Genomic DNA, 22,393 nt, shown 5'->3' with positions numbered 1-22,393 from the left:
TTTACAGTAACTCAGAGTGTGTAAAGGCACATTGTGACTGCTCACAGGCTTAAACACAGTTTGCTTGCAGGAAGTTGCAGGCTTATCAGTAGGGTGGGTCTGTTTTTGTGAATTGCCCACTCGTTTTGGGACAGATTTAGAATTTCAAGTTCACAATTTTGAGAATAAAAAGAAAACCCTTGAAATATGCACTTGGGGTGGGGAAAAAAAGGCACAGCTCAGTTGTTAATCAAGGGCGAGTCTTTGAAAATAGCCACAAGTATTATTTTCTTTAAAAACACTTGCTTTGTTCGTAATCAAAGAAGCAGACATAAACTCCTTGCAAGAACCCACATGGGAACAAGGGGAAACTCATCACTGGTAAGCTGCTTCCGTTGCAGCCTACTGTTAAATAGAGTACATGGAAACAAATATTATCCGACAGTAACAGCAAACATTCCCAATCTTATATACAAACAGCCATTTATGCAAAAACAAAAATACAAATATGTAAAACAGAACAATTTGCATGCTCATTTTTTTCTTGTAGCCTACATAACATGGACTTTATTGTCTGCACTGAAAATAAATACTAACATAATTATATCATATGACTTTGAAAGGAATACAGCTTATATTATTACTGTGATATGTTCTGCGTGAACCAATAAGCCACTCGAGCAGCTTCACTTTCACACTCCTGAATAAACACTTTTAATAGCCGGCTTTTTCATGCCTGTGACTTTTTTTTTTTTAACTCAGTGATAAAAATCTGTCATTACCAGTACGCCTTGAACTACAAAGAGTACTACAGCACACAAACAATGAGGAAAATAACCATATTCAGGAGGTAAATCGGACCTTGCGACCTTGTGAGTAGCAAACGATGCTACTGGATTGAACTGAAATTTGGTCCCATTAACATCACGTTACCTACGAGGAATAACCTGTGCTTAACAGGTCACAATTTCATTTCTTACTGTTTTATGATGTGACACTTTAAAGACAAGCTATAAATGCTTGCTATCAGTACCTAAGAATGACATTTTATTTTGAAATAAAGGATTTTAAGAGGACTTGGATAAAACTAAAAAATATAGTTTAAATGTAAATATCCAGGAACCACTTTATTTCTTTTTTTCCCCACGTCACCGAGTGTTGGTGAATCTGCCAACAGCCCCCAGCCAGCATTGTGTAGTCATTTAGTGAGTCACTGCTTTTAGACTTCACCGGAATCAAGTATAAATGAAGATTTGCTGTAGGTGACAAAATAGGCTGAATGTGTGATAGTCATTAAGTCTTTGGAGGAAAGCTTTAGCTTGAGCTCTTCATATTTGTGATTCTCCTGTTTGCTGCCCACTCTTTGAACCCTAAAGGGAGACAAACCACACGGTTAGACACAGAGTAATTTAAAGCTAATAATTACACACCCCTAGTAGATTAAAAAGTACCAAAGTGCTACCAGTGAGAAAATGCAGTTCTTTACTTTCCACTACAAAGTGTGCTTGTGACCGATGATGATATCCAGTGGTATTATTGCATGCTTACTTGTGATTGACTGCTGGAGGGATTTGTGGTGCTTAGGTCTGAGTATCTCTTCTTCTGTGACGTGCAGATACAGGAGAGGAAATTGGCATATTCCTCTCTCACCTACAGAGGGCAACAGAACATTAAGAAACAAATCTGTGTTGCCACCTCGCATACTGACACAATCTAGCATGTTTGTCACTGCTTTTGCCCTTTTCACTGATTTTATTTAATTAAACATTTTCATGCTGTTTTAATTTCGGTCTTAGCATCATGTCCACATGAAGCTTTACACAAATATACTGTGTTCGTACCTGTTTGGACAGCAGACAGTGCATGATGAAGACCAGTGTGCCCTGCAGGCTGTTGAAGATGGTGAAAATGTACGACACTGCAACAGGGGGATCCTCTTGAAACAAGAAGACCCCAGATACCCACATCAGACCCAGAATACACATCTGGGCTACAGCTGTCACAGTGAAAGCTCTGCAAACGGAAAAGAAGGATGGGAAAAACGGTAAGTCAATAAAGATTACCAGAGAATGGTAAAGGTTACACACGGATGACTCAGTTACTACATCAGTGTTTGGAAAGCCCCATTAAAAGTGAAAGAACACAATGAGACATGTGTTCTAGGCAAAGCAGCTACAGAACAGATCATTTTAGTTCACTTTGCTTTCTGCTGAATGTATGTGGAAGCAGAAAAGCCAAAGGCTAATGATAAATATAAAAGAGAGATTAAAAGAGGCACTCTTAAAAAGAAGTTTCTGTCAGTTTGCTCTGTATGGCTCCTTTGTTCTATTTATTTATCCAGCCTAGCTGAAGTTACCAACTTAGCCAAGAATCCATTTAGCAAACAAGAAGATCAAAATGTGAAAAAGAGACTTTTCTTCCACAGACAGAAATTGTTGGATTATAATTTAATGCCTTCTGACTTTTTCCTCTACTGAAAAAAAACATCTTTCTCTCTTGTTTCTGGCACATGAAGTTCACTTTCCCAACTCCTTGGACTGAACTACACATCATTCATGATCGACTAGCAAAAAGAACAAGGGATTCTTTTTCTTTTTAACTCTAATGTTTTTTGCAGCTATGAGCGGAGGGTCCATGAGCTAAGTATGAGCCTACTGTAGGTAGACAGGCGAGACAAAATCCATTAACAGAAGCTCATCAGGGAGCTGTCACAACTAAGAAAACATTCCCTCCATTTTTTCCCCCTCACAAAACGTATTCTTTCTATCAAAGCAATTCCCAGTCCCGAAGCTGCCATATTGAATCTATATATTGTACGTTTTATAGTTACACAGTTTGGTCATGCAGTGGAAGGGGTTACACATTCAAATTAATACACAGACTGACTTAATTTTGTGCAGGTTGGAGAGGTCTGGGTTGAGGCTGGCAAACTTCTGGGCAAGTTTCCAGACGGTGATGATAAAGAAGAAGACATTCACAAAGATGACTAAGCACACAGGCCCGAAGAAGCTCCAGACGAAGCCGTCATCCGTGGACAGCCAGCAGCTACGTTTAGTGATAAAACACACATTCACAACAGGATGTTCTTTGCTTCACTGAGATAGATAGCATTAAGTTTATGCAACCTACTGATGTCATTACTATTAAGCAACTGTAGAAACACATGCACAGACAAGGCTTCTCTGGTCATCACTTTTAGTTACTGGAAGACTTACTATTTTTTAGTGCCGTATCCGTTTGGTCTAACGCAGGCGGATATAACGACGATAAACAGAGGCGTCCCGTAGCCCACAGCATATAGGTAGAGGGGCCGCATGGTGGCATTGAACACCAGAACAACCATACGGTACAGCTGCACCCCTTCTAACAGCATCCAGGTGAATACCGCCAGGAAGAAGAAATGGAGCATTGCTGCAACAAACCTGCAGCCACCCTGTAATGTGAAAGGACACAGAAAAAGAACACGTCAGAGAGGAGAAAGCACCGCTCTATCCCCGATCGTACAGCAGTCAGCTGCTTGCAATGTTTCTGTGAGTGAGAATTATTCACACAAACATTTTCTATTCTCCAAATTTAATTAAGACCACATGAATAAGTAGCTTAGCAGCATTTTACATCTTTACTGCCAATGTATTAATGGAGCAAAGATGTACATAAACATCAGAAAACACAGTACCACAGCACCAATTCTGCTCAACTCATATGGACAAGGATAACAAAATACACCATTTTAGCATGTAATGCTTCAAGGTCAGACATCATTTTTGCTTATCGGGAACCTTCAGTCATGTGATCTCTCTGAAGGAGAAGAGAGTACAAACTAACTCTTGACAGCTGTGAAAAGCACAAGGTGTGACAAATCAAGCCAACAGCAACACTTTAAGAACACTTTAACAGTGGCCAGGCTCGGCTGTTACTTTGTTGCTGTCAGAGTTAACCACAGATAATTCCTCGGTGCCTGTGTTCTGCTGAATCCCAAAACCGATCAATAGATTAACAGAGAGAGAACTAAAAAGAAGCATCAGGTTAACCAGCAAGCTGCTACCTCGTCTGCATTATTAGGTAATTATCCACTTGCCATAATTATCACAGTTTGTTATCCATGTATCTGTGGAAGCTTATCAGCTCAAGGACACCTTCTCTCAGTGTTGGCAGATGCTCCTGGCAAGGCTGAAATCCTCCCATGGTTTTCTGAGCTCATCATTGTTTACAGTTAGTTTGTATTACTTCCATTTGCAACATATGAGCACTGAAAACAGTCTAATTATTAATGAGACAAATTATAAGTGGGTTTTTGTACTTTTGAGGTGCTAAAATATCCAAAAAATGGCATTTTACACTTGCTAGGCCAGGTACTGTTCTCTGGTACCATCCTGAGCTGCCACCCTGCCTCAGCAGTACTTCTTCTGGTCTCATTCAGATACAGGTCTTTTCTCATTATTGCATTGGTTAGTTTATAGCTGAGCTGCTGTAACAAGCCAGTGTGTCTGATCAAAATATATTCTGTTCTTAGTCAGATGAATAAACGACAGCATTAAGAGGTAAACAAGCCTTTGTCTTTTTTTTTTTGCAGAGTTGTGATTGTGTAAACTACACAATTCAAACAATCACAGTTCAAACAGTGAAGTGTAATTAAGTGTGACTGCAGTAGGTAATGTCAGCCAACATTATTTCAATTAAAAATTAGTCCTTAATGAATGAAATGGCATTAACTACAACTAAATGGGAATAATCAAGCAAAGCACATGTGGAATAGGTTAGGTTATGGGATAGATTCTGATTCAAACTGAAGTTTTCTTTGCAACAAACTTCCCTGTGCTCATTTTTGTAATTTTCTGCTCCATTCTGAGCCTACTCCAACAATCTGTCCGTGAAAAATTTTCACGGACAGATTATTTTTTTAAAAAGTACATTTTTTTCCCCTTTAGAAAACCCACAAGGGTATTCTGCTTTATCATGTCAGAAAGCACCATTCGAGATTTATTTCTGCAGGAATGCTCCAGCGTTAAAGTGAGAAAGACTCTGCTTCACAGCAGATACACAGAAAGATAAGTATCATGTGAAGATATTGCATGACACTATATGACAAACTAGTTAGTTACATTAACTATGATTTGACCCACATTCTCAAGTACAGGCCATTAGCTGCCGTTCCTGGCACAAGATATTGTTGTTACCACGAATGCTGGTGAATTTACATATTCTCTTTAAATAATGTAGAGCATGTCACATGTCACATCCTTTTAGAAACGTACCACAGGTTTAGTTTGAGAAATGCCAGCCAGGAAGATAAGATCAGCTATGAAGAGACAGATGCAGAGGTGCAGGTGGATGGTGGTGCGGGTTCCCTGTATGGAACGGCAGAACTTGAAAGTCAGGATGCAGAGTGTGAGACACAACAGGGAGATGGTCAGTCCTATTTTAGTCACCAGCTCGAGCCCATAGGTGTGCTGGAAGAGAAGACAATAAGTGTGAATGTGAGTGCAGCTGGTTACCAGTAAATAACATTTTGTTGCACATTTCTTTTCAAGATCATAAAATCATTTTACTTATAAACTTATAAAGTAATGCTATTCTAATAGAAAATGATTTGTATTTCATTGAGGTTTAAGTCATGAACACTGATGACCCTTACCCTATGTTTTTAGACCGAGTAATTTTACATTTGTTCTCCCATGTCTTGGGAATTAGGGGACAAGAAAAATTTCAAACTGACATGCATCAGAATTTGTTTTTTTCAAGATATAGCGTTAGGTTTGGGGTCAGGGTCACCGATGAGGTCTTAAACCTTACATGGTTACACTTTTTTAAGCTGTTTCTTACCTCGATGGGGTGAAGAGCCATGAGAACAGCAAAGCTGCTCAGATGGTTACATGTACATATGGTGCGTGAGGCATTGGAGTCCTGCTTAGAACAACCATCTGTGGACCAGGCCCCTGTCTCGGTCCAATATGCACAGATGTAACTCACGTTAGTCGATTCCTCTATGTCCTAAAACCAAAACAAACATGTCAAAGACGCGATTTATGTTTTATTTACATCTCTTGTTCTTTTGCTCCTCATGTTTGTTACTGTGAAGCTCAAAAGAAGTAAATGACTGATTTAAAAAAAAAGTGGATGTGACACAGGTGGGATTACCTCAAGATGTCTGAAGGTGATGTTGACAGAGCGGCTCAGTTTCTGAGTCGACGGATTTGAGACCACCACAGACACAACTTTAGAGAAGACCTGGTAGGAGGGGTCCGCTCCGTTTTCTTTAGCTCCTTTGACCATCTCGAAAGACCTGTTCACAGAGCTTTCAAGGTTTTTGTAGCTCAACAATGCAGCCACAGCAAAACCTGTAAAAGATCCACAGAATATTAGAATATTATAAACTTATTATGACTTGAACTGGACAGAAAAGAACTGATATTTACCAGGATATTTTCCCGTCCCGGCTGCTGTTGTCCAGTCTGTGTCCAGATAAGCATATTCACTGGACAGACGAATGTCTCCAGTTGGTCGAGTCGTTCCTCTTTGAACAGCAATCTGTGCATCTATTCAAGCAAATCACTCTTTTCAAATCATAACACACTTTGCATCCTAACTATTAGTTCCCAAGATGGAAATCATCAAGTTCATTAATTCAAAAGTGTTACCTATCTTGTTGTTCTCCATCTTAGTGTGGTTGTCTTTTAGCTGAGGCCCAATGAATAAAATCGATTTCTCCACAGCAGTGAGCAGCCCGCTCACACTTTCATCGATGTTCTGGGTTCCAGGAGACAGCATCGCATCGGTCTCTGTGAAAAGTTTCTGTCACAAATAAAAGACACAGAGGGGCGATTGTGAATACTGCGTACGCATTTGCATTTGTTATGAGTGTATGCATACTTGTATCTTTTCCTAACCTCCAGTAGCGCATCTCCATCAAGCTTTACTTTGCTGCCAGTTCCAGACAGGGCCAAACAGCTGTTTCTCATCATGGACATGATGTTTGCCAGGCCCCCGAGCAACTGGGAGACACATAGACAGAGAATAAAGACACTATTCAGCCTGCCCCATTCTAAAGTTCATGTATTTTGAACCTTGCGAGGCCATAGGGTCGTCTAGAGGAGCAGGTCCTACGTGATGTGCCAAAGCAAACTGGTGTACTTGTGTGCGAATCCAGGTGTGCTATGAGATTTTTTGCCAGCCAGATGTTATTGTCAGAATAAATAAGTAACTTTGAAACACCTGATAAACAGAATTTGAGCTAGATGTATTATCCATTTTTGAACTATAACTGGCTTTATATCTGTGATTGTTCCATTATGTTGATAATGATCATAATTTTATTTCCACACTTACCTGTGTTGGCTTTTTCTCAGCACGGAAATTATCACAATCGAGTTCTAGACAAAACAAAGCATTAGGTTATCACCACACCGGCTGACTGGGATTCTTGCCTCCACCATGAAAAGAGTGTGTGATAAAAAATCTCACAGTAAAGGAACAAAACTATGCAATGTGCTGGAAGACAAGCCACAATCTAGATTCTTGAACTGATAAGTTCATACAGAAAGTAGATAGAGTGTTGAGTAAGCCCTGATATCAAAAACGAAACTGAGTCCCAAAAGATAAAAGAAAGCAAAACCACAAGCTGCATGACTAAGAAGGGAAAAAAAGGGACTTTACTCAGGAAGCGCAGTGGATGAAATTTGGTTTTCTTACTACTTAAACATGGTGGTGTAAAAGATGGTGAAAATATAGTCTGCAACTAATACAGTGACGTCTGTGTCAGGAAAATTGCAAAAATGCAATAAAGGTGTGTTGCCTAATGTGAAGAATATGAGGACATAAAAGCTGTGAAATGCACTCGTTTATAGGAAATAACAAAAAACTGCACACTTACTTGAGCATGGTGTCCTTTCCGTGCTGTAATTGGTGTAGCCATTTGAGCAGTTGCACCAATAACTCCCAATAATATTATTACACACTCCATTGGGTCCACACAGCTCTTCTTTATTTTCACTGTCTGTGCACTCATTAAAATCTGTGTAGGGATATAGAGCAGAGGCATAGGTAATGGCTCATACTCCTCAAATGTAATAATTTTGATTAGACAGAAACAACTCTGAATATAGAAGGTATTGGTCCGTCCTTCAAAAGAATAAACGTCTCTGAAATGTAGCTACCCACACAGTCATGTGACTTTTATGATGCTGGTAAAAGGATCTTAAGGAAAGAGTTAAACTTTCCCAGCAAACGGTGTTGTGACATCTTGTCTTGTATTTTGGGATCACTAAGTTCTACTTTGCAAGTAGAACTTGCCCTTTACATTATGACACTGTGTCATAATGTAAAGGGCCTATAAGACTTTTTAAAGATCATATCAACACTAGCAGAGTTTTTGTAAGCTTTCATTTTCTCTTGCTGGCTGGATGCTACTGTAAGCCTGATCTCACGCTCTCTCCTCTCTCTCTTTTGTGTGTTTTTGTTATTGGAGACAGATTTGATTTCCTTTTTTTATGTTGAGCTTGTTTGTACTGAGTGGGTGTACAGATAAACACACATGTGAAATGTATGAAATAGTAGAACTTGACGAGAATATTCAAACCCAAATTAGCAAATCTGGGGGAGCATAATTTTAATATATTCAGCTCCATGCAATACCTATGGAAGCCCGTTTTCGCCACTAAAAAAGAAATAGAAAGTATCAATTTTAAGAAAAGTAAACCGAAATTTCGACTTATTTTCTCGAAATATCGAGTTATTTTCTCAAATTTTTGACTTATTAACTACAATTTTTGAGAAAAGTAACTCGAAATTTCAAGTTAGCTCTATCAATCAGTAATCTACGTGAATGACATCATTTACTTGTTACCCGGAAGGATATGGCGCAGAGGAACGCGCACTAAACAAATTGTGCGCATTCCTCTGCGCAAAATGTAATTAAATTTTGAGTTATTTATACTTTTTTTTCACTGGCAGAAACAGGCTTCCATAGATACCACTATCTGAACCTTGCCAAATAACAGCAGATGGAATGATCAAAACTACACAAACAATTATTCCAGTTGGAACTCGCACTTCAATATTCTGTAGTTTATACAAACACCATTATTAAAAATTCCAGAATTCTAATTTTGCCTCAGGATATCAGATCTCCTCATCATGATTACTGCTTTTATTCACCACTTTATGTTCCCATAAATAAGAAAATCGTGTATATTTTAATATTTGCTTTTACTTCACTATTCACCATGACTTAAAAACACTTTTATCATTGTGATTTTTCAAAAAACTAAACAAGAAATGATCACTTATTCCTATTTGTGTTCAATAATCTACAGCAGAAACCAATCACCCCACATTCAACAATTTTAATCCATTTAAAACTTTCCAAATCTCCATACACAGCACACTTTTTAATTTAACTTAAGAAGCTTCTTCAAAAATGTAAAATGTAAAACATCAATAAATAAAATATCTTCATGGAACCACACCTGTACAACCATACAGGTAATACCATCTGGTTAAACAACTATAACTGAGTTTCATTAGATAATCCCAGATCTCTAGCTTTAGCAAACAAACTATAGTGAGCTTTCCAAGCCTGATATCTGAAAAAAAAAAAAACATACTGTAAACAATGGTAAGAGCAGACTGGAAAAGGGCATGTCACACACACTTACCTATGCACTGTCCCTCTGTGAAGTTAGCCTTTTTTGAACTGTGAATGAATCCATGTTGGCACTGACAGTAGTAGCTGCCAATTGTGTTAATGCAGCTTGAATGTTTCCCACATATAGATGAATTACCTATACACTCATTTGTATCTGTAGATTTCAATACAAAATCATAAAGCATACCCATCAACAGATAACAAAACACAAGATTAGGGTATCAGGCCAATCAGTCAATTACGCTCCGTTTAGCCTAATTTTACTCTTCTTGGAACAGCACCACTCAACTTGAACTGATGACACTACGTACAAAAAAACCACCATTCATCTTTACAGCTGCTTCATTGCTGTTGCTACTAACACTGAGATGGACAAATAGCAGTTGTATCTCCCAATTAATTTTTAAGCTTGTGAGAGCAGTTGCTGACATTATTGTTGTGGTCACTAATCTCTGTAAACAATGGTAAGAGCAGACTGGAGAAATGTATGTCAAACACACTTACCTTTGCACTGTCCCTGTCTCTGTGTGAAGTTAACATTTTTTGAACTGTAAATGAATCCATGCAGGCACTGACAGTAGTAGCTGCCAATTGTGTTGATGCATCTTGAATGACTCCCACATGCCGGTGGATTTTCTGAACACTCATTAATATCTGTAGATTAAATACAAAATGAAAACACGTAACCATGAGTAGATAGTAAAAAATAATATTCAAGTTTTTATTTTATTTATTTTTTTACAAATGAAAAAATATCATTTCAGTTTAAAGCAAACTTGGTAGTTATCTTATTAGATTATTTTATTTGTGTCATATTTCTTTAATTAGCTGCTAGTATTTGAAATGATCTAACTATTTCAAACTCCTCTACTGTTGTTTCAAATTGAATCCTTCCTGGGTGTGAGCTAAAAGTCCTAAAATGGGAAAAAATAAAGAAGAATGTCATTAAGAAAGGCCACTTTCCTATTAAACTATGCTAAGAGTCCTTGCATGATGGTAATGCCATGTTTGTCTGAGAGTTCTTGTTTTGAGAAACGGCGCACAGAAGCAAGAAAATGTCAAAGAAAAGTCAAAACGATAGGTAATGACAGATTTACCAGTGCAGTCTTTGATAGTTTTGTTGTAGCTCAAGCCAATTCTACACCCCAGAACACGATTTCCCAGTGCACATGCTAGCCCTGTGGAGAAAAAGCAAAAGAAAGAAATGTGATTAAATTACAATCTTATTGGAAATCCATCTTCTGATATAAAGAGAAACAAAGTTTTAAATAAACAAATTGTGAATGTGAAGTTGCCATGTAATATGTTGTGTCTTCAAAAAGTGTACTTCATTTTAACGTCTCTGTTTATGTTCCCATCTACAAGTATCCATCACTTTGCTAAAAGTGTGAACTATGCAAACAGAATTATTTGCTTAGTTCACAGTTTTGCAAAAGTCATTATGTTTCCTTCCTCAGTTAGCAATTTGCACACACGGTGTCCTTCTTCTGTGTTTCCCTTCTTCTACCACAATTCTGTTATTTCACGATGAGGCTAAACTGTCCCAGAGTAATGCCACAGGAAACACAGTCAGTGTTGCTCAGTGAACAGTGACAGAAAGTGTGAACGAGGCCGACTTGTTCTTATTATATGATGAAATAACCACAGACAGAAACAATACCTGATTTTTTTTAAAGACTAACCGCATGCTCGCATACAGACGACTCTACTGACCAGTGAGCACATGTGCCCCAGCTGTATGACTCCTACACATTTTTACTCTCTAGCTTTTAATTGTGTTTTGTTTCAGTCTTTGTGTGTGTTTGATCTACTTTTTAGTTTTTTACTATGTACAGCACTTTGGTCAACCTGAATGTGCTTATAAATAAATTGATTGATTGATTGATTGATTGACTCCTCTGCCTTTTCTGCCATCTTTTGTAAGCTGCATGTCTATTTTTCTCTCTCTGTTCCTAGAAGTATATTTTGACTTGATAGACAATAAATACTTCCTTCTGTAAACTGTTTCAGTTTTGTAAACACAGGCGGGTTGTCTTTTCACTAAAGGGCTGACTGTGAGAAGTAAAGCTGATTAGTAGGTGTTGATCGGTCATATGTTTACCATCCAACATGCCTGTTTCAGAATTAAGGGGATTTTTGAGTTTGCTTGAAAAAGTCCAGCTTTTGTTTGCCTTTGGTTACAGTAATAGCATGTGAACAGAGACAAGGAAATTAATCATGCAAGAGCTATTTTGCAGCATCTTTTTTTTAGAAATATTAGTTATTTAAAAATATTGTGATTTGAAAAAAAAACAGAGCCTGGTATTATGGTTGAAATTGTTATGTTATGTTATGTTTAATTTGAGAACTAAATTGCTGGCATTTGGTGATATCATTCATTCAGTTATTACTAAGGCTTTAGCCCCTGTCATTATTGTTAGACAGGGGTTTCTGTAGGCCACAGTTAATTTCAACTTTAAACCTATATTCATCTGAACTGTTTATTTTTACCACAGCGCAAACATCTAGCCAAAATTGGTTGCAGACCACATATTCAGACATGTAGTATTCCTGTCTAACACATAGTACACAATGTTGACTTTTATATTTAGTGCTGTCACAAAAGATGTCTTGAAAAATGTCATGTACTTGTTAGATTTTCACCAACTTCTGAGGGGACTAACTGACCCTTTTGCCTTTTATGTCACATTATCATTACTGAGCAGCTTGTGGAAGTAATGTTCATTTCATTCAAAGGCTACTGACCAACTTTTGACTTGGTCAGCACACGAATTCGTTTTTTGATATTCCTCACAACCAAAGACCAGGGACATTCAGTTTTGACAAAAGAGGTCAGAGTTGCAACACTTGGGTGATATAACAGGATGTTCGACACATCACTGGTTTCATCTTAACAAAAGAAGAGTTTTGCCACATATTGTGAGAGCTCAACACAGACAGGTTCGAAAGTGGTAAACACAGAAAGCGTGAAACTATGATGCAAAAAAACCCCCCCAAAAAACCAGCAACAACAACAAAAAGTTGACTAAAAGAAGCAACAAATGCTGCAGTGGGCGATAACTCTTATTGTGTTTGTTTATGAAGCAGTGCTATAGAGCATTGAACAAGCATATTGGCATATTAGCAACATGTGTATATAACTTTATATAGGAAATAAACATAGACTGTATATGGGGAAGGGACAGCGTGTTGCCACGTGAAGGTCGGGGGTTCGAATCCACAGAATGGCTACCCTGAAGTACCCCTGAGCAAGGTACTGTCCCTACACACTGCTCCCCAGGCACCTGATTGGTGGCTGCCCACTGCTTCACTGAGTGAATGGGTTAGATGCAGAGAGAGTAATTTCCCCACAGGGATCAATAAAGTATACATCATTATTATTATTATTATATAAAAATCGCAGCACCATTGTGATGTCACCCTCTCTGCACTGAATCATACTTGTTATTAATCTCTGGCTCTCTTCCACAGCATGTCTTCTATCCGGTCTTCCTTCTCTCACCCTATGTCACGGCAGATGGCCCCGCCCCTCCCTGAGCCTGGTTCTGCTGGAGTTTTTCCTTCCCACTGTCACCAAAGTGCTTGCTCATAGGGGGTCATGTGATTGTTGGATTTTTCTCTATATATTATTGTAGGGTCTACCTTACAATATAAAGCACCTTAGGGTGACTGTTGTTGTTATTTGAGGCTATATAAATAAAACTGATTGAATTGAATTGAATTGAATTGAATTGAATTGAATTGTCAAGTCTTATTCTAAAGCCTTAAGCTGACAATTTTGTCTGTGGCCACCTTGGCCCGCTAAAACTAGATGTCATTGTGCATACGACTCAAACCTCAGTGACTCTTGTCTTACATCAGCTACTTGTCAGTCACAGGGCAGCCATCCTGGACTCTGCACTATTATTCATTTGGCTTTAATAGGGGCCAAATTTTTGAAAATGTGAACATCAAACTCTATTCGGTAAAATCTGAAGCCAGCAGTTTCGCCGACAAGCACACCAGGAAAGTGTTCACTGGGATTATAAATCAAGTGAACAATACAAACACATTTTCTCATAGGTTTCTTTAAAATCAGATGTCTTTCTGCAGCCAGATGCGTCACCCTGTGTTAGGTGTCTTTACTTTTCAGACCTGTACTCTATTAACAACTTTTATACACAATCTATGGATATATTTAGTTGATGATTGTTTTGTACGTTTTAGATGTATTTATCTTAATAAAAACATGAGCTCATTAAAGAATATTGTAAGGCATCTGTACAAAGATGACATAAAATAGAGTCAAGTGAACTTCTGAAATCAGCCTACATTACATGAACCATCACTTCTGGTGTACCACTAGACAAACCAGAAGAACTAACACGAACGTCATGCTCTGATACATCTGCGGTTTATTCAAACAAGACTTGAAGATTCCTCTTACGGGGAGGCACGTTGTCTGTGATTTTTGCATATTACTGCTGACATATGCAACGGTCTGATTGAACAGCGATACTGGATTCAGGTTCAGGGTTTCTGAGGATGTGACGGTTTTTCTGGAGGTTTTTACTCGACGCCAACCAGTCTGATAAGCACAGCCATTCAACAAAAACGAATTACCTCAAGAAAGATCTACTTAGTGTAAAGTGTAGAAGTAAATGTAAATCTATTTTGATATACAAAGAGGTGTTTACAAAGGTTATAAAGCTAGTTATGTAGCTATTTGGTGGTTACGTGTTTTGATATTTACATGTTTACATGTTTGAATGTTTAGACATGCATGTTCAAACCAGTAATAAGTATGTGTTATATCTACCTGGTTGTTTTCCCTGTTTTGATCTGAGTATAAGATTTCCTGGCTTCTGAGAGGCCAGTGAAGTATTCATGAGGGCGGCACACAGGAAGTGTGGGTTGTTGTTGCAGGGTGCTAAAAGTAAAGAGGCTGCTAAAAAGTTATCCGTCTCCGTCTTGCTGTTCCTAATTATTCAGAGAGATTCCCAACCATCTAGTGAACCCTCACGTTACATCTGGTGGCAGCGGTGGGATTTATTTTCTTGATGGATCTGTGTATTTGGTGAGTTTTACTCCCAAGCTGCGGATAAGATCGTTTTTTTTCCCCGCTGGGATTTATCCCTCTCTGTGAACAGCTGATGAACTGAAAATAATAATAGTAATAATTTTTGGAGATAGGAAGGATTGTTGCAGCTTTTCTCTCTGTTTTTGTGATTTTTTTTTTTGAGCTGGATATTTGTTGGGAACATGTCGGCTGACGAGAGTGAATCTGTGCATGAGCTGCGCTCTTCTCCTGTGCCACATTCGAGGTCAGTGGATGCAATGCGGACTGTTGCTGCTCCCGCCCACCATACCGTTTCCAGTGCCCTGACAATAGATCTTCCACCTGTTTTTAAAGGAGATGGGACTGAATCTTTTACTAGTTGGTCTCGTCGCTTTGAAGTGGCAGTGCAAGCTATGACTCCACCTGAGGTAGATTTGCCAACTGTGATGTCCTCTGTTCTGCCTACTCGTCTAGCAGATGCTGCATTTTTGTACTGGGACAGTTTGCCTTCATCAGCCCAGAAAGACTATGATCTAGTGAAGGATAAGCTGAAAGAGGTTTTCGGTCCAAAATATTCTCTGCCATTCTTCCAGACACATGTGAATGCTCGCCCCCGGAAACCAGGTGAAAGTTTAGATGTGTACAGCGCGGATATTACCCGTCTTGTGCTTGAAGCTTTCCCTAACTATGACTACAATGCCTTGGAAGGTGAAAAATTTCGCCGTTTTGTTGCTGGGTTGGACCCCACCTTGCAATCTAAGATTCATGAGATGGGTGCAGAGGATCTCGACGGAGCCCTGCGCATTGCCAGCCGTTGTGAGAGAGCACGGGCAGCATTGCAACTTACAGCTGCAGGATCCTCTCATATTCCGTCTTCAGAACAGGTTGCTATGATACGTCCTCAGCCTACTGATGCTAAACTTCTTCAAGCGGTTGAGGAGCTCACGCTTACTGTAACCAGCCTGAAACATGAAGTACAGCAGTTACGGGAGAAACAGAGTTACCTTGCCCAACGTTTGGACTCCAGTCGTGATAGATCCTCCTCTTCCAATGTTCAGTACAGCACCCGCAGTGCGTCCCCGTCGCCTTATCATGCCAGACAACATTCCAGAGACTATTGCTCGCCTGAGAGGCGTTATCATCGTGATCCAGAGTCTCACCGTGAACGTCCTTCTTCCCCTGTTCCCCAGAGGTTCAATGAGTGGGACAAATGTGAGAAACACGATCAACGCACATACCCTTCCCAACAGCCCCCCCAGTATTCCAGGTACAATTACCCTGACAATAACAGATACCGACGCAGTCCCAGTCCTGCTCCACGTAGAGTTAGAGATGCTGCGTCCTACAGTAGGACCGGTGTTCGTTTCCAGTCCCCGGAAAGGCCTGCACATTTCACCTCCGGCCCACAGGGAAACTTTCATTAGCTGCTGTTGAGGGGCAAACATCAGCTACAGTATCAGGGCCCCAAAACCACATCCCCCAGTTCCCCTCAGAATCTGATGGATCAGTCTCCTCTAACGTCTTGGCTATTGTCGAGGGCATTGAAGTGTGTGCTCTAATTGACTCTGGTTCCTTTGTCTCCCTTGTGAGTGAAGATTTTCGAAACGCTCATCCAGCTTTGAAAAAACGGCCTATGGTAGCATCCTCTGTGCCAGCTCGTTCGGTCAATGGAGAACGTCTGGAAATCTTAGGCAAGTTAACCGTTGGTATTAGGCTTGGGACTCAGGTATGGCAGCAGGACTTTGAAGTCCTCAGAGGTGCTTACCAGCCAGTCATTCTAGGTTGGGATTTTCTGCAGAGGCACCATGCTCTTCTCGACCTCAAAAACAAAGTGCTGCAACTGTGGGACATGAAAATTCCCCTGTTGCCCAAAGGACATGAGGTGGCTGCCTGCTGTAATGTTTCCGTGTTAGCGCCAACCAAAATTCCAGCTATGAGCGAAACTCTGATCACAGCCTGTGTGTCAGCAGCCACACCGGCTTCTCCTGTTCCAACAGACTACTATGGTGTCTTGATCCCTAATCCAACATGTGACATTGTTGTGGCTCACACTCTCAGTGAAGTTCAGAATGGTACTACAGTGGTTCGAATGCTTAATCCCTCCAGTGATGAAATCGAACTGTACCCTGGACAGCATCTTGGTGAGTTTCATTCAGGCTCATCTGTTGATATCATTCCACTGGAGCAGACATGTTGTGCTACTTCACCTGTGTATGATTCGACTCTGCCGGTAGAAATAGATGAAACAAACTTGTCACACTCCCAGGTTCAGTCCCTGAAATCACTTCTCCAGAAGTATTCAGGAATCTTCAGTAAGCACTCAGAGGACAGAGGTCACACAGGCATAATTAAGCATCATATTCACACAGGTGATGCTACACCGATTAAACAAAGAGCCTATAGAGTGACACCTGAACAGAGAGCTGAAATACAGACTCAAGTTGACAACCTTTTAAAGGCAGGTGTCATCGAAGAAAGCTACAGCCCATGGGCCGCCCCAGTTGTTCTGGTGCGAAAGAAAAATGGTACGTGGCGTTTCTGTCTCGACTATAGGAAACTCAATGCAGTGACAATCAAAGACTCTCATCCTCTTCCAAGGGTTGATGATGCACTGGATGCGCTGTCAGGTTCTGCCTGGTTCTCCACAATGGACCTTCAACATGGCTATTGGCAGGTTGAACTGGAAGAGAAGGATCGTGAGAAAACTGCTTTCACAACCGGCAGTGGACTTTACCACTTCACTGTTATGCCCATGGGACTCACAAACGCTCCAGCCACATGTCAGCGGTTAATGGAGATGGTACTTCGTGGCCTTCCCTGGAAAACCTGCTTAGTGTATTTGGATGATGTCCTTATTTACAGCCGCTCTTTCGCAGAACATCTCCAGCATCTGGAAGAAATTTTCGGCAGATTCCAGGCAAGTGGCTTGAAGCTAAACCCCTCAAAATGCTGTTTTGCCAAAGATCAGGTACAATTTCTGGGCCACATTGTATCAAAACATGGTATCCAGCCTGACCCCAGAAATGTGAACAGTGTGCAAGCCTGGCCTATTCCACAAACAGCGACAGAAGTAAGGTCATTCCTTGGACTTTGTTCATATTATCGCAAGTTTATTCAAAACTTTGCGCACCACAGTGTCCCCCTACATGCTCTCACTGAGAAGCATGCAACTTTTCAATGGACTTCTCAGTGCCAGGATGCATTCATGTATCTGAAACATGCCCTCTCAAACCCTCCAGTGGTTTCATTCCCTGACTTCACATTGCCATTTTCTCTGTATACTGATGCTTCTAGCACAGCTATTGGCAGTGTACTAGCTCAAAAACAGGGACAGCAAGAGAAAGTCATTGCCTATGCTAGCCATGCGCTTACAAAGGCAGAAAGAAAGTGGTCGACTTATGATCGAGAACTCTGGGCCATTGTTTGGGCAGTTAGACATTTTCGGCACTACCTCTACAAGCAGCCATTTGTTATTGTCACGGATCACAAGCCCCTCCTGGGTCTTCGGAAAATACCCATTGACAGTGATAGAACTGGTCGCCGTGCTCGCTGGGCTCTTGAACTTGATCCTTTTGAGTGGACTGTGATTCATAAAGATGGCCACCGCCACCTCAATGCGGACGCACTGTCACGTCGCCCTGTCACGGGTGAAACCGTAGAGCAGGACACAGTCTGCACTGCTTCTGCTACCTTGAAACCTGAAGAGAGGTGCGTGGGTCCTGCAGGCCCGCCCAACCATAGTCCCTGCAGTACTGACCAAAAACACATTCCATGCAATGACCTTCCTGATCCACGACTGCAGTGTGCAGCGCTATCTGTTTCATCCACATTTGTGCTTGAGCTGCCTGAAGATGATCTCAAAAGTGAACAACAAAAAGATCCTGTACTGTCAGAAGTCATTGGCTGGAAAGCTAAGGGTCAGAAACCACCCTACTGGCGTATGAAAAAATGCCCACCTCAGGAAAAAGTGCTATGGCATGAGTACTCTAGACTTACCTTTCACAATGGCTTACTCTGTCGTAAAGCTTTCAACCCGTCCCAAAAGTCAGTGTTGCATCAGTTGGTTGTTCCTGAATCTTTAAAAGACACTGTCCTACAGCTGCTGCATGGCAACCCAGTGTCCGGTCACCTATCAGCAGATAAGGTCCTGAAACGTGCTCAGCAGCTATATTACTGGCCATTCATGTCACGTGACATCAGAATATGGTGCACACAATGCACTCCATGTGATGCCAGACGGAATCCCACACCTCATCACAGAGCTCCAATGAAAACAATTGTTGCTGCGGAGCCATTTCAAAAGGTGGCAGCTGACATACTTGAACTCCCCATTACGAGTCGTGGCAACAGGTACGTGCTCGTTGTTCAAGACTATTTCTCGAAATATGTCAATCTCTATGCTATTGCAGACCAACGTGCCACAACAGTTGCAAAATGCCTGTTTGACAACTTCATCTGTCAGCACGGCGTCCCTGAAATGCTACACACGGACCAAGGACGTCAGTTTGAATCTGACCTGGTGAAACATCTGTGTCAGCTGCTAGGCATCCAGAAGACACGGACCAGCCCATATCACCCTCAATGCGACGGGATGGTCGAGAGGTTCAATCGAACACTTATTGACCAGTTAGCGAAGTTACTCCTTCAGCAGCCTGGCGAATGGGATGACTGCCTCAATCAAGTTGCTTTGGCTTACAACACCAGTCCTCACTCTACCACGGGGTTTACGCCATTTTTTCTCACACATGGACATGAGGCACGGATGCCTGCTAATATGCTGTTGCCTACCAACATGTCAGCATCATCTACTTCTGTTTCTCCTGCTGACTACGTCACCCAGTTGACTCAGAGACTTCAGTCTGCCTTCAGCACTGCTGCATGGAACAGAGATTGTGCCCACAACCAGCAGAAACAATTGTACGATAGGGGCATCAAACACACTCCTTATGTTCCGGGTGACTTGGTGTGGTTAAATGACCCCACTACAGCAAAGCAGAAACTTGCTCCACATTGGAAGGGCCCCTTTGAGATATTGGAGTGCCTTGGAACAGATGGAGAAAACCCTGGTGTCACGTACAGGATTCGCTACCTCCTGGACCAATCAGACAAGACTCAAATTGTTCACTACAATCGTCTCAGGCCGTACAAAGCACCTGTTCCTAAAGGTGGAACCAACTCACCTGCTGGTGACATACCTGTACAGCCCCAGATTCCACAGTTGACTGCATTATCAGGTGCGTTGCCCTTCACAGCTTCAAAATCTGCAGCTGAAGGGAGCTGGAATGTTCAGGGCCGCAGCCCTGCAACCTCATCAGACCCTCAGGTTTGTCAGCCACCACCTCTAAACCAGTCACGACCCCATTCCCACTCTCCTTTGTCCCCTTCTCCTCGGTCTGAGACTGTAACGACTTCTCCCTCTGGCCATGTGGTGATACACCAATCAGACATTGTCCCTTCAACTCCTCATCGAGTATCTGGTGTTTCACGGCGATGTGGGAGACGTCAAGTTGTGCCTCCCAGATACCTCAAGGACTATGTTTTGAACTGAACTTGTTTTTGGTTTTGCTGTTGTGTTATTGTTGTCCCCTTTGCTTGCAGCATGTTGGGTTTTTTTTTTTTTCTCTTCCTTTTCTGTAGGGAAACGGGGACGTTTCTTATGTGAGGGGGGGAGGAAAATGTAAAGTGTAGAAGTAAATTTAAATCTATTTTGATATACAAAGAGGTGTTTACAAAGGTTATAAAGCTAGTTATGTAGCTATTTGGTGGTTACGTGTTTTGATATTTACATGTTTACATGTTTGAATGTTTAGACATGCATGTTCAAACCAGTAATAAGTATGTGTTATATCTACCTGGTTGTTTTCCCTGTTTTGATCTGAGTATAAGATTTCCTGGCTTCTGAGAGGCCAGTGAAGTATTCATGAGGGCGGCACACAGGAAGTGTGGGTTGTTGTTGCAGGGTGCTAAAAGTAAAGAGGCTGCTAAAAAGTTATCCGTCTCCGTCTTGCTGTTCCTAATTATTCAGAGAGATTCCCAACCATCTAGTGAACCCTCACGTTACATTAGAGTTCAGCTAAGCTTCATTTATATAGCACGTGTTCGCAAAAACAGTCACCTCAAGCTGATTCATAATGTAAGCTAAAAAAAAAACAAAAAACCCGGACAATCTGAAAACATAACCAAGCACTTAGCGATAGTGGGGAACAAGAACTCCTTCAACACCAAGAGGCAACTGGTAGAACCTGTGAAACGATCTGCCGCGACTGAGGGAAAGGACCATAGAGAACAACATTCAAGAAACAGAAACTGGGGGAAAAGCACATCAGGAAGGTGCCAATCACTGTTTGACAGGGTTATGTTACCACTGTAAGCTAGAATGAACCTAAATAACTTTTAAAAAGAATAAAAGTAATAATATTATATTTTCGAGGTGACAAACTTGGTTAATACCATGCTGGGTGGATTAAAATGTTCTCTAATTCTTGAGTTTTTAATTTTTTCTCTTTTTTGCCCATGTCTCATAAAATTAAGAAATTTGTTTTATGTACCCTGAACTTTCCCTTCGCACACTCTTCGTCACTTCGTTACACACACACACGCACACACACACAAGGTAAAGTCATTTTAAAACTTACCAAGCAGAAGTAGTCCCTTCCCAAATCCCATGCTGAATAGGAAAAACAGTTCCACACAGAAGTTTGTTTCTGAACTATCGCGACTATGAATGAAGTGAAAATCTGGTGGCTGTCCGCTCACAAAGGTTCAAGAAAAAAATTTCAGGTCCATAAAAATCGAAAAAGTATTTGAGTGACAAAACAAACACTGATCACTGAAAAGAGACGTCCTTTTCGTACAAGTTATTTTTACTTGTGACAGGAAAATCAAGAATGAACCTTCACCAGCTTTCTTCCTCTCTCAGATTCAGACTTTCGGCATGGGCATGTCTCGCTCTCTCTCGCGCGCGAGACCTCTCTATCTCAGTCTCTCTCTCTCACACACACACACACACACACACACACAGAGACTCTCTCTCTCTCCCTCCTTTCTTTCTTTTCATTTATCAGCGTGGCCCTGTCTCCCTCACACTGCTCTTTCTTTCACTTTTCTTTGACTCTGTGTCTTTCCACATGAATACGTTTCTCACACTGGCACATATCACATTGCTTGCACACACAACCCCCCTCTGTCTACACCAGCTCTCACATTTCCCCCTACGCTCCAGTGGCCTCTATTTCAGGAGCTATTCACATGAGAGACAGAAAAGGGGGGGGGGGGGGGGGGGACTGAAGAGAGGGCGATGACTAACACTCAGCCTAAACAGCTGCTGCTGTACTTGAGTCTTGCCCGTAAGTAATCTTATATCCTTTCCCATTCTCCTCCAAGTCCTACTCTGCTCTTCTTCTACATTTTCTTCTTTGCCTGCTCAGCATTCAGCCCTTCACCCAGTTCCACTGACAAACCCTCTGCATTTTCTCAACCCCCAGGCTGCGAGAAAACAGACTGGAGACAGATAGAGTGACCTCTGTTAAAATGAAATCCACCACACAAGCATAATGCTGTGGTTCACAGAAAACAGCAGGGGTTTGACAACAGCTTTATATTTGATAAAGAAATAAATGCTTTTGTTGTTAGAATTAGTTTCTTACAGCTGAGGGCCCTTGCAAAGGTTACACCCTCTCTCGTCACTTCATTTCATCCAGGCTTGGTTATAGCCTTTATTTGGGCATCAGCCA

The 22,393-nt window shown here is 41.1% G+C and overlaps 1 protein-coding gene across 2 annotated transcripts; it reads right to left on the bottom strand.

The window, feature by feature from the left end:
• Positions 1 to 1,063: 1,063 nt before the first annotated feature.
• LOC146668474 (adhesion G protein-coupled receptor E5-like) lies at positions 1,064 to 21,814 on the bottom strand. 2 transcript variants are annotated; one of them, XM_085410402.1, is made up of 17 exons: positions 21,296 to 21,814; positions 10,720 to 10,800; positions 10,127 to 10,276; positions 9,633 to 9,776; positions 7,850 to 7,990; positions 7,306 to 7,349; positions 6,867 to 6,971; positions 6,618 to 6,771; positions 6,396 to 6,515; positions 6,118 to 6,317; positions 5,803 to 5,970; positions 5,235 to 5,429; positions 3,195 to 3,412; positions 2,866 to 3,024; positions 1,821 to 1,992; positions 1,528 to 1,629; positions 1,064 to 1,349 (listed from the first exon to the last, which is right to left on the bottom strand). In XM_085410402.1, exons 1-17 carry the CDS (start codon positions 21,324 to 21,326, stop codon positions 1,308 to 1,310), a joined length of 2,226 nt encoding a protein of 741 aa, XP_085266528.1. In that variant the 5' UTR covers positions 21,327 to 21,814; the 3' UTR covers positions 1,064 to 1,307. The 2 variants fall into 2 exon arrangements, with proteins under 2 accessions (XP_085266528.1, XP_085266529.1); XM_085410403.1 differs by lacking the exon at positions 9,633 to 9,776 and having other exon boundaries at positions 21,296 to 21,812.
• Positions 21,815 to 22,393: the final 579 nt, after the last annotated feature.

This window comes from Rhamphochromis longiceps, linkage group LG6 (genome assembly GCF_057381845.1).
Source record: "Rhamphochromis longiceps isolate RC_006_pf linkage group LG6, R_longiceps_female_GT1.1, whole genome shotgun sequence".
NCBI lineage: Eukaryota > Metazoa > Chordata > Actinopteri > Cichliformes > Cichlidae > Rhamphochromis > Rhamphochromis longiceps.
The sequence above is the reverse complement of the archived record's forward strand: the minus strand, read 5'-3'. Positions and strand labels throughout refer to the sequence as shown.

Coding starts and splice junctions, on each gene's coding strand:
- LOC146668474 (XM_085410402.1), bottom strand. CDS start 21,326: ATGGGATTTGGGAAGGGACTACTTCTGCTTG. Junction 10,277..10,719: donor AACTATCAAAGACTGCACTG/GTAAATCTGTCA, acceptor TTTAATCTACAG/ATATTAATGAGTGTTCAGAA. Junction 6,772..6,866: donor ATGGAGATGCGCTACTGGAG/GTTAGGAAAAGA, acceptor TATTTGTGACAG/AAACTTTTCACAGAGACCGA.